Below are 11,872 nucleotides of genomic sequence, written 5' to 3' on the forward strand. Positions count from 1 at the left end.
GATGTCAAAGCGCCAGGTGTCATGAGCACCATGGCAGGATTTGAATGATTTTACTATAACGTCATGACCACTGAGGTGACCTTGAAATGCCCTCCCCAATATACCTGTCACATTTTCGTGGGCACGTAGCTCAGAACCTTGCTTAACCTTATTTAGCCCGAAGGTCATGGCCTAGGAACCTCAAACTTCGACTTAAGTGAGTTCATGTGCAGATCAACGCACTCTGTACATTTGGTGGCTCTATCTTACTTAGTTCTTGAGATTTCAGGCGGGTCAAATTGACCCCCAACCGAGCGGAGCGTATCCGACCGGCCCCCGGGCGCGTGTCAAGTTATTAACAAATTGCAATACGATATACTTGTTGGGGCACGGCGAAAGACGCCCACCAGGCAACACATGTCGCTCCAGTCTCGGAGCATGCCTAGGGTATGGTGGTCAGTTTGATGACGGCTAAGATGAGCTCGAAGCACATACGTGTGTTCATAACGGGCATGGTCAAGGATGCCTGTATAGTAGACGCCATCTCTAGTGCTGCCTGCCATCGGTTTTAAACTCTGCCGTGTATTCTGCTGTTTTGGCTATCAGGATCCTTCGCTGTGTCTTTTCGCGGTCGGGTAAAGCAAAGCCAGCCGGAGATCGAGTTTAATCGTGAGGCCCCGGCAAGTCCCGAGGGTGGGGAAGACCGTTGTTGTGATTTGGCTATTCCATAGTCTAGGGCGGGTGCATCTGCTCTCCTAGCACCAGAAGTTATCCTGACATAAGTCGGACAACGTAAAATGGAGTGTTTTGGTTGTGTGCATGATGTTGAAAATTGTGGTGATAAAAGATGCTTTCGGCGATATGCTGATTCCTGATGACGCTACTGGGCGTGGATTCCCATTTCATGTCATATGGCAGCGCATGACGCTGCTGGCGACAATTTTGTCTCCAGAAATTCGGGCAGCGACAAAAAGCACACTTTTACCGCCCCTGCGGACTGGATCCTGAAAAAGCAATCTGTGAAGTGCTACAGTCGGGTGTGAGCATTCTATCTTATCACTAGATGTGGTGCAGTATACAGACGCGGTTTATGTGATCACAAGCGCAGCTGTGCAAGCTAGACGGTTGCACAAACCACGCCAGCTGCCGTCGGGTCAGATTTTATGTAATTTCTTCAGATGCCGACATGGTTTAAAACAAAAAATGAAAGATATTGAATGATGGGACAACAAACAGAACATTTTTGAGCTGAACATTTGACATTTCAAACAAAAACAATGTTTGTTTGTTGCCGCTCCCCGATTTTTCACTTTTTGGGGATAGGACCATAGCGACCATCGACCATATTTCTGGTAAGCACATTCATGAATCCATGAACCTGGTGCTCGCCGTCCCTGCCCCGGAGCGAGGCAGGCGACGACGACAAAGTTTCAGAACCCGAGTTTGAAGTTAGCCCCAATGTCATTTAATCTGTGAATGTAATGGCCGAGTGGTTAGCGCCTTCAGATCTCACGTCGGGACCCGGGTTCGAAGCCGGGTTGCGCTACGGCCCCTGAGCGCTAATATGATGACCGCAATCGGGGCGTCCATGAATGGGTTCGTAACGACGTGTGCTGTGATTTCCTTTATTTCTAAGAATCGATGGAAATATCGCATTTCTATTTTATAATTCTGCTGGGGGCTTGAGTTGAGCACGATGCACTTAGTTTGCGCCTGAGGCTGAGTCCAAGTCGACCACCCGTTCAGTCGGCAACCTGAGTTAGGGTACGTGTCATCTGTAAAGCGAGCAACGTGAAGCCCGAGTTCCGAAAGGTCATGTGTGTGACTTAATTTCGAGTCCGGTTCTAATCGGACCCGTTCTGCGGGGTTAGAGAGGCTGCGGCCCGGCGCTCACCCGTCGAGGAAAGCTGTTCACTGAAGGTCAGCAGCGCTGGGCAGGCCTTGACTTTGTCCGGATGCGCCGGGAGCCGGCCGGCGCGGACGGGACTCCGTCAGATGCCGCCCCGCACCGGATTAGTGAACACCAGTGAAAGTGACCTTTGATTGGCCAAACCGAGCCAGTTGGACACAAATCGATGAGCTCAGGGTTTTTTTTTGGTTCTGATCTTACTTACTTTGGTGTTCCACGGTTTCCTGGAGCCATTTGAAGTTACGTCCATGGTAGCATTGCTACAATGTAGTCAGGATGAAGGGCACCCTTCAGATAGCCTTACTTTTTCTTCTTGCACGAAATATGGTGTAATAATTCCAACAATGAGGTCAGATCGAGAACGCTGCGCGATTTAGCGTAGAGTACCGTTTCACTATCCAAGAAGCTCACAAAGCTCATATCTAACCCAAAAACATAGGAAAGCAGGAATGACTCTTCTGGGTAACTTGCAATAACGGCAGCTGAGCCCAATAACTGAACGCCGTTCGCACGAAGGATGCATCTCCGCTTAGCTTTCTGGTAGCCGGCATGCTTGATGTCCCTAATCTGATGCAAGTGCCTTTTTTTTTGTTAATTCACAAATCTTCAGACGCGGGCACATGAAGGCGCGGCTCGTGGACGTCGCGCGGCGACTGGTTCTCACTTGTGAACGCCCCACGATGGCTGGTTCTCACTTGTGAACGCCCCACGATGGCTGGTTCTCACTTGTGGACGCCATGGTGGCTGGTTCTCACTGTGGACGCCCCACGGTGGCTGGTTTTCACTGAGATAGGACGGTTGCTTCCTGTGCCTGGTGCACATTAATGGCTCGTTCCCGCCCTGGCGTGCAGGTACCACTCGATACACTGATTGCGTGTCGGTATTTGGCTCTGAGAGTGGCAAGATTTCCGTCTTTTCAGGGTTTTATCTGGATTAGTCATCCAAAAATGTCATGTCCTTAATCCTCGCTGGAACGCCGCATAATTCGTATCACTACGCGGTCCGTGAGCCTTTCCTGTAAAGGTAAGACACGCATGCTGCGGACGCGGCATCATGCCAGCAATACGGATGGGTGTAGTTAAACGTGTAACGTATGGCTTGCCTTCTATTGACAGCTCGACGCCCCTTGCCTATCTTTATTTTAGGTTGTTAGAGGTGCAGCTTCCGCATGGACACTGATGACTATCCAAGTAGGGATGGAGAATGCTGTCAAGGACTTGGCTGGCTTGTGCAGGCTCGCTGCGTTTCGCCCGCTGAGCTCACTGGCGGTCGCACGAATCGGCTACAACTGCCACCAATCCTATTTGACGGCTTGGACACCACAAAAAGAATCAAATCAACACCCATGTAAAACGTGGAGTAAAGCTTCCATTTCTGTAGCAATAAAAGGATATTTTCTAAAGTTTTCACATCTGGGGCCTGTCCGTAAACCTAAGTCGTCATTTCAGACACATATCGGGTCGACGCACTCGGGAAGTAACACGACGCTTAGTCTGTTGCACACGGTCGTCTTATTACATTCTGCCCCACTCAAACATGCTGCTCCACAGTTGCTTTCATACACCCACGTTGAATATGTGCCTGGTTGTTCCGGACCACATGACAATAATTTAAGTGCAACAAGGCGTCATTTGGCAGTCACTCCCCTGCCGGCGCCAATCGTTGTCGGACAATTACCCCAGCCAAATCAGAGACGCTCCTCGGGTACCGGAGCCGTCTAGAAGTCGAACTTCTTCTCCGGCTCGGAGTAGTCGTAGCCGCAAGGTGCCTTCACCGTTTTCGTCTCGTAGCTGGTCTCCACCACGGACTTCACGACCACTTTCGTCTGGGTGGAGGTCCTGTCCACGATGGACGTGCTCAGCTGGGTTGGTGGCACCAGGCAGCTGCTGCGTGGCCGTCACCAGCTGGACGGACGTCTGCACCACCGTCTTTCCTGGCTCGCTCTTCGTCTGCGTCACAGCCACCGTCTCGTAGCCGGTGGGTGACGACCTGCGTCACCAAGCTCTGCTGGGTTTGCGTGACCGTCACCTGCACGTTCTTCGTGTCGCTGACCACCCGCTGCTGCACCGACGTCACGGTGGACGTCTGCGTGACCGTCTTGATCTGGACCTGGGTGGAGACGATGGTGCTTCTCACCGTCTGCGTGACCTCCTCGCGGTTCGTCTTGATTACGGTCTGAGTGGTGGTGATGACCTGGGTCTTGTCCGGCTGCTGCACGGCAGTCTCCTTCGTCTCGGTCTGCGAACGCGAGCGACCGGTCAGGCCCCGGAGACCGGGGCTGCATCCCGCCGTGGCCAGACGAGAGCGCTAGCTGCCTACAGGGCGCCGTTCGCACAGAGCTGCGAAGTAAGGTGGTCGCTGCACCGGGCCCATGACGTGGGTTAAAGCGCACACATGCCAACAAAATATTTCCAATTCAACTGTATGCGCATCTAAGGGGTGATCGGCCCGGCTGCGGCTCGCCTACGTGCCCTCATCTGCTCTGTATGCGGCTTCATCAGGAGCAGTGCTAATCTCAATGGAGTGCAAACAATATTCATCAACAACTTACAAACGTCAGCATCTGATATTGCCGAAAAGCGCATGCTGAAAACGACCCAAATCCCTGTGCCCTGAAGTGAATGAGGGCAAAGTTTCAAAGGAAGCCTGCGAAAGCCTGCCTGAGAGCACTGACCTTGGTCTGAGTGATGGTGTTGACGACCGTCGGACCAGGCACCACCTTGGTGGACGTGATTATCCGCGTGAGAGTGTTTGTCCTGATCGAGACCTGGTCAGGCAGGCTGCTGGTCACGACGTTGGTCTTGACGACGGTGTTGGTGCGTGTGACGGTCGCCTGATCGGTGATGGTGCGCGTCACTGTCTGCACCACAGTGGAAGTCAGCACCTTCGTGGCCGTGATCGTGCGGGTCACGTAGTTGGTGGTCACCACCTCCGTTGTGCTCGAAATCGTCTGCACCTGCGTCACGGCTCGCCAACCTGGGTCTTGATGAGCTGCCTCGTCTGGGCCTCCGTGACTGTGCTGATGCTCGTCTTGGTCACGGGCACCGTCTCGGTCACCACGACCGTGCGCGTCACCAGCTGCGGCACCACCTTGGTCTCGGTCTTGTAGCTGGTGATAGCCTTCGGCTGGATCAGGGTGCTGACCTTCTCATACTTTGAGGTTTTGGTCACGTACGCGACTGAGGTGACGTCGACCACTGCTTTGCAGGGCGGCAGGTAGTCACTGCCGGGGTACTGAGGCGCCGCGTAACAAGCGGCCAGCAGGCCGGCCAGCAGGATCAGGCGACTCATTCTGAAACGGCGCAGCCCGGTCACCTTTCGGCGCCAGTGGCCGCTCCAAGACTAACACGCTGGCCATCACACGATGTCAGGTTCCGACAATGCGCGCTTAAAGCTGAGGGAGAGGGGCTCGAACGTGAAGAAGCTTTGGTGGGATAGCCAATGGGTTTGACAGCGATGTTAGCTTTGTGACCTTTGAGCGGGTTTCGCTTGCCTGAATTTGTTCTAGTGGATGGTTTAGTGTTCAAGAGTGGGGAACGGTGAGGCGCGCACAGAGACAGAGACATCAAGAAACTCAGCACCACCCCAACTGCCAGGATAACAGCGCACGCGTAAGCATGACACACAGGAGCGGTCAAAATCCCGTCCTATGTCAATCAAGAACAAGTGCAGATAACACACACGAATGAAACAGGCGTATTGTTGGCGCGGCTGAAAATTTGTCGCCTCTTGTTCTCACGCTTACCTGAGTCCATCCACTTCGCAGGTGGCACCCCCGCAGTCCAGTAAATTTGCCGGTGATTTCGTATAGCATATGGTCTTTCGGTTCCCTTAGATTTATTAATTTCCAGAGCATGAAATTGCGGCGGAACGGCCACAGCGCATGACAAAATGGTCATGTGGTCACAACAGGCACATATTCAACGTGGGCAGCAATCGTTCAGCACACTCATAACTTATACCCTCTCATCGCTCGGCGCTCGTGCGGCGCTGTCTCGGTCTTGATGAAGGCCGGCGTCCGTGGCGTCTAGATCAGCAGCGGGTTCTCCGGAGTGTCGTAGTTGTAGCCCTTGCACGACTCCGTAACCGTGGTCACCTTGACGACCTTCGACGGCTGAATCTTGGTGGAGGTGACGACCTCCACACCGGTCTGGTACACGGTCGTCGTCTGAGTGAGGGTCACGTCCGGGCCGGGCACGCGCAAGGTGGTCGTCTGCGTCTGGGAGAGGACGCGGACCACGTCCTTGCCCGTGACTGTGTTGATGACGGTCCGCGTCTGGGTGACCACCACCGGCTTGGTGGAGATCTTCGTCTGAGTTTGCGTCACGTACTCTGGTACCGTCTGCGTAACGGTGACGACAACGGTAGAGACCTTCGTGCTGACCACGGTGCGCGTGGCGTATGCCGGCTGCGTCTGGGTGATGACCTGCGGCACGGTGACCAGATCCGTCTTGGTCGGTGTCTGTGATGGTGATGGCCCTAGTGTTGACGGCGGTCTTGATCTGAGTAATGGTCTTACCAGGCAGTGTCTCCGTCAGCGTGACAGTGATGTACTGCACCTTGGTGTCAATCTTGGTCACGGCGGGCAGCTGCGAGGATGCCACCTTGGTCTGCACCAGCTCGCTGGTCTTGATCTGCTCCACCGTCTTGCCAGGCACGACCAACGTGCTGGTGGAGTAAATCAGCTTCTCCACATTCTTGGTACCGTGTTGGTGACCTTCTTGGTCGCGGTCTCCTGTTTCGAGACCACCTTTGTCTGCGTCACCTCCAGCGTCTTGAGCTGCTCCTTGTTGAGCACGCTGACTTCGCTCACCACCTTGGTCCTCGTCACGGTGATCGTCGGGCCCGGCTGGCTGACAGTCTTGGTCACGGTCAGCTGGATGGCGCGCGACACAACGCTCGACTCAATGACCTGCTTGGTCTCGCTCGCGGTGTTGGTGACGCTGATGGTGCTGGGCACGACGCTCGTGACGGTTGACGTCAGCAGCACCTGCTGCGTGACCACCGACGTCAGCACGCGGGTGACGGTGTTTGTGACCACCTTTGTCTGGTGTTGAAGATGGTTTTGGGCTCGGGACACGCGGGAGGCAGGTAGGCGCCGGGCACCTCAAGCTGGCCCGCCGCCAGAGCCACCAGGACGGTGGAGGCCAGAATACGCCACATTCTGGAACAGAGGAGTTACATGGGCGGAGTCAGTGATTGGACCTTATGGCTGTGACTCACGCTAAGCAACGCGTTGGGCGATGGGCAGCAAAGTCCAATCACTTCTCACACCGGCATGTAACTCGCTCTGTCCCAGATGCGGGCGGACGTAGGCTTATCAGCTCGCCAGGCGTGAGAAGGTGGATGGACTTTATCGCCCACAGCGACTTCCACAGGCACGATGTGATGAACAGGAGTGTGGGTGGCCAAGCTCCCGCAAAGTTGTAAATCCTTATACTTGCTCCGTCAGCCATGTGACAGAGAATTTACGTGACCAATCTTATAATTTCTTTCGCTTGTCGTTTGGTGGGCGTTCCACACATGCAGGCCTCTAACACCTGCATAAGTTTCGTGCTGGACGGCGACGGGTGAACCAGGCCGCCCCGATGCACAGTTGGTAGTGTGGGTAACTCAGGTACCTTCGCTCTCCTTCCCCTCTCTTAAAAAATTGGGTACCTCCCAAACGAGCATGCTTCAGCCAACAGCATTTTCTTGTCCTATTTTAGGTCGAGGGTGCGTAAGTCGTTCTGTGGGTACCAGGGCACCCACAGAACGACGAACCCTGACGACTTCAATCTGTAGACAAGTAACTGCACAACTCCTCGGGCGCTTCTACTTCTACTACTTTTCCTTCTACTACAAATGCATTCTGCAACCTGGTACAGTGTTTGAACTCGTTCAAACCACTAGCCAGGCCAGCGGGAGAGAGACGGTAGTCATGCAACATCCAGGGGCAGTGCCCATGCACCACTGCCCCTGTAACATCCATGGGTAGTGGTGAGTGCAGAGCGGTCACACTGCCCACCACAGAACAACAGAAAAGAATGTTGAAAAAAGAACGCAGCTATTCGACACCAATACGGTTTTCATGACGGTCTAGGTTGAACAAGTGCCTTAAAAATATTTTGGAGTGAGCCACGGAATATGTGATTTGATACACATACATCTATTTGATGTGCATAGTTAAGGCCATATACATACAGATACATATATAATTATAAATGTATATGGCCTTAACCATCTAATGTATCATATATAATGTTGTGAATACATGGGAAAATAATCAACGTACTGCAAGTTTATGACGCAGGAAAGGCATTGTTCAACGAGAGTGGCTCGAACCAAATGTCTTTGAGAATGCGTAAACTGAATAATCACGGGCAGAAATTTGGAATGATAAATTACACGTCACGCAAATCATGAATATCTCAAAAGCGCCATTACAGACAAAAGATTCTCAGGGACTGCCACCTTCAGTTAACAAAAGCGCGATAATTTTTGATTTCATGTAAGCAAGAGAGACTTTAACCCGGTCTTTCGGCATTAAAAGTCACGAGCAAGATTGCATATACTGAAGTTTATCGGCAATTAACCTTCGATGAGGTGCTGCTTAAAGGATATACTCAAGCCAGCATTGATCACTTTGGGAAAACTCTACACAACCAATACATGTGGAGTTTTCTTAATGTAAAGAACGCCTGCTTCATAAGGTCGTTTTATCACCACCTCCCGGCACATTGAGGGTACCCCATTATCAGCTCAGCTATTCGCAACTCATCATTGAATGAAATCAACGTTTCTTTATCATTCTTCGCTTCTAGCTCGGTTCTTCCTTCACACGGAATGCTCTCGCCTTGGAAGTCACTAATTCCACCACTTCCACTGACACCTTCACCGCCACAGCTGACGTTAAGTCTCGGACTTCACCAGCGCTACACCGACTTGCAGTTCAGACTGTGGGGGCACTCACCTAATGATTTTTGTCCGTTCCACTCGACGACGAGCAGAGCAGTTGGCAGCTACCCGAATGTGGTCACTGCAACCGGCCGCAGGCTTTATAGCTGTCCGGCGGCGGCGGCGGCGGCGGCCGGGGGACGTCCGAGGGGGCTGGGTCTCGGCCCTCCGACTCGCGAAGATCAGCCGTTGACCTTGCCGACGAAGAGAGAAAGTGTTGAGATTCCGCGGGCGAGCGCGGTAGGCCGGCGACAGCGTCATCTGCCGTCGGGGCGGGAGCTCGCCGGACGTGCTCCTCTCGGCGCAGCCGGCCAGGGGGCACTTGGGCGCCGAGAAAGCTGGAGGAAAGCTGATCCTGGGGAAGGTCTGGACTGCTAAAGGCGATGCGGAAGCGTGTGAGGCCATGTCGACTGTCGGAAGGGGTCAAGCACACAATGTTGACGGATTTGGACTGATTGGCTCGTCAAAAAGTGTGCTATCGTATTTCAGCAACTTTTAGACCGGTTTCAGTTCATGGCCATGAACCCATCAATGATTGAGCTGACATGAAATTAACTTTGAAGGATTGCAATTACTGAGCATAGAACAGCTCAAAAGCACCAGCTTTTCCTGGAGAACTTTAGGCTTAGTTAAAACATAGAAAAGGATGGCGCAAATTCCACTGAACAAGGTACGTCAAACGTGCGAATGGATCTATCCACATCCAATGTCTCTGATCTGCTGGTCACTTTGGACCCCACATATCAGGACACGTTTGACCAGTTCGCATGCCTTGACCACCTTGAGGTCCCTGGTCCTTTACAGGCACGCTAATTCCGTGCGTCGATCTCTTGACTGTCTCGAGGCAGCGGGCTTGTTTCAAATATCTTGTAAATATTTAGAGGCCTGAGGATCTCTTGGCTGACTCAAGGCCTGTGGAGAGTTTGGAATCCCCTTTTTATTTAGCATTCAGGGGCTGGGCTGATTAAGACAATTTAAGAGCTGACAATCGCGAACCCTAAGATTAGACAAAGTTCCAAAAAGCAACAAACCGCTTTTTAAAGGCAGTTACTCCCACGCATCGCTAGTGTTTTATGTCTCAACATGAAATGGTTTCGGCCATGGCGGCCTCACTTTACTCTCCTTTGCTTTTAAACCGGAGGCCAACAACCATTTTGGTGTCTTCATTGCATATTGCCCATTGCGCAGTGTTGTTTTGTCGGGCGTATCGGCTACAAAGACCATATCCTTTAACCCTGTTGCTGTGTCGGAATTTCCCTGAAAACTCAGGTCCCATGACCACTCAATGTTGCTTTTAATAATAAGAGGCGTGCAACCATGTAGGAGTGGAACTCAGTAAGAGCGCATTACGGTGCTTTTTGGCTTCTCATCAGGTGTCATTTATTTTTTAAAAAAAGCACATCCAAAGGGCATCTCCCAGGCTGAACATGTAACTGAAGATCTCTTCATAATCTTGAACCCTTTGATCATCTGATATTCCTTGTTTAGATTAGGGCCATTGCACTGAGGGTTGATTGCCAGCTTCGTTGACCCTTCACTAAGAAGTGAGCTTAGAAAGATTTGGTCGACTGAAATAAGTTTTGCGTTAAATAACTAGGCAGTTGTAAAATGTTCTACTGGTTCGTTCGGTACCTGTTGATAGTACCACTACCGATTGAGTCGGTAGTGGTACTATCGATTGTGACAACATTTTGGCCCATATCGTGGGGATTAAAAATGCACGGCAACTCGAACTTGTGTTGGTCAGTGCGCGTCTAGTTGAACTTAGACTTCGACAATCAAAGCATCCCACCCGTTATCAATTCTAACTTTTGAAAACTTTCATGTCGAATTAGATCCCTTTAGCAGTCCGGACTTTGACTACAATCTTTGAACACGGTCATCCCTGACCTATCCTTTTGGATTGGACTATTTCCGTTTAGCAGCAGCTTGCTCCTCTAAGGCGAATGCCTTATCGACTTTGATCCTCATTGGCAATCTTGGGATGTCCTTCTCGGGCCTATGCTGTATGAGTCATCCAGCCGTTGAATCGCTTAAGTCTAGGCTATGAGATCTCTTGCTTGAACTTTTCATTACAATTTGATGCTTTGCGAACCATCGAATATATTGGGTCAATCGACTATATCGAAAGCCATGGCCATCCCAAGTCACCCGATATGATATCTGACCACTTGGTTGTCGGCAAACTTTCTTTGTTTCTTTGAACACCTTTGGCCCTTGGCCCCCTTACGACTGCCCGGATCCGCTGGTCCTCCAGGCTCCCGGACCGTCTTGCATGCTCTTGACCATATAGCGGCCTGTGATCCCTTTTTGTCCTCCGGCATAGTATGGACTCTGGCTTGTGTCCAGGCCCACTGCACCTAGGCCTTTTGACTTTCCAGGTATCCCTTGATAACCAAAACCCCTTGGTCTGCCATTTCGGAGATTTGTTTACCATTTGGGATCGTCCCAAAGCCTATGAGCACCTAAATACGCCATCATCATATAAGATCCCCTACAGATCATGAGTCTGGAGCCTTTTCATCATGCTGTGCATTTTGATTGCATTGGAGCTCCTTTGCCCGCAGAATTCGTCTGAGCTTTGTTTGACTTGAGGCGTTAAAGGGCTCGTGGCGACCAGCTCCCCTGATAACAGAGACTACTGACCTCGCGGTCCCCTGGCCAATAGGGACTACTGACCTCGCGGTCCCCGGCCAACAGAGACTATGACCTCGCGGTCCCCGGCCATACGGGACTACTGACCTCGCGGTCCCCTGGCCAACAGAGACTACTGACCTCGCGGTCCCCCGGCCAACAGAGACTACTGACCTCGCGGTCCCCGGCCAATAGAGACTAGACTCGCGGTCCCCTGGCCAACAGAGACTACTGACTCGCGGTTCCCCGGCCAACGGACTACTCTGACCTCGCGGTCCCCTGGCCAAAGGGACTACTGACTCGCGGTCCCCTGGCCAACGAGACTACTGACCTCGCGGTCCCCTGGCCAACAGAGACTACTGATCTACGCCTCGCGGTCCCCGGCCAACAGAAAACTACTGACCCCGCGGTCCC

At 52.2% G+C, this 11,872-nt stretch overlaps 1 protein-coding gene across 1 annotated transcript; it reads right to left on the reverse strand.

Moving 5' to 3' along the window:
- Positions 1-3,605: 3,605 nt before the first annotated feature.
- On the reverse strand, positions 3,606-5,179 carry LOC119108045 (uncharacterized). The gene is made up of 4 exons (XM_037231627.1): positions 4,909-5,179; positions 4,563-4,864; positions 3,831-4,126; positions 3,606-3,726 (listed from the first exon to the last, which is right to left on the reverse strand). The coding sequence occupies exons 1-4, from the start codon at positions 5,177-5,179 to the stop codon at positions 3,606-3,608; spliced, it is 990 nt and encodes a 329-aa protein (XP_037087522.1).
- Positions 5,180-11,872: the final 6,693 nt, after the last annotated feature.

This window comes from Pollicipes pollicipes, unplaced genomic scaffold, assembly GCF_011947565.3.
Source record: "Pollicipes pollicipes isolate AB1234 unplaced genomic scaffold, Ppol_2.1 Scaffold_6686;HRSCAF=7923_pilon_pilon_pilon, whole genome shotgun sequence".
Classification (NCBI taxonomy): domain Eukaryota; kingdom Metazoa; phylum Arthropoda; class Thecostraca; order Pollicipedomorpha; family Pollicipedidae; genus Pollicipes; species Pollicipes pollicipes.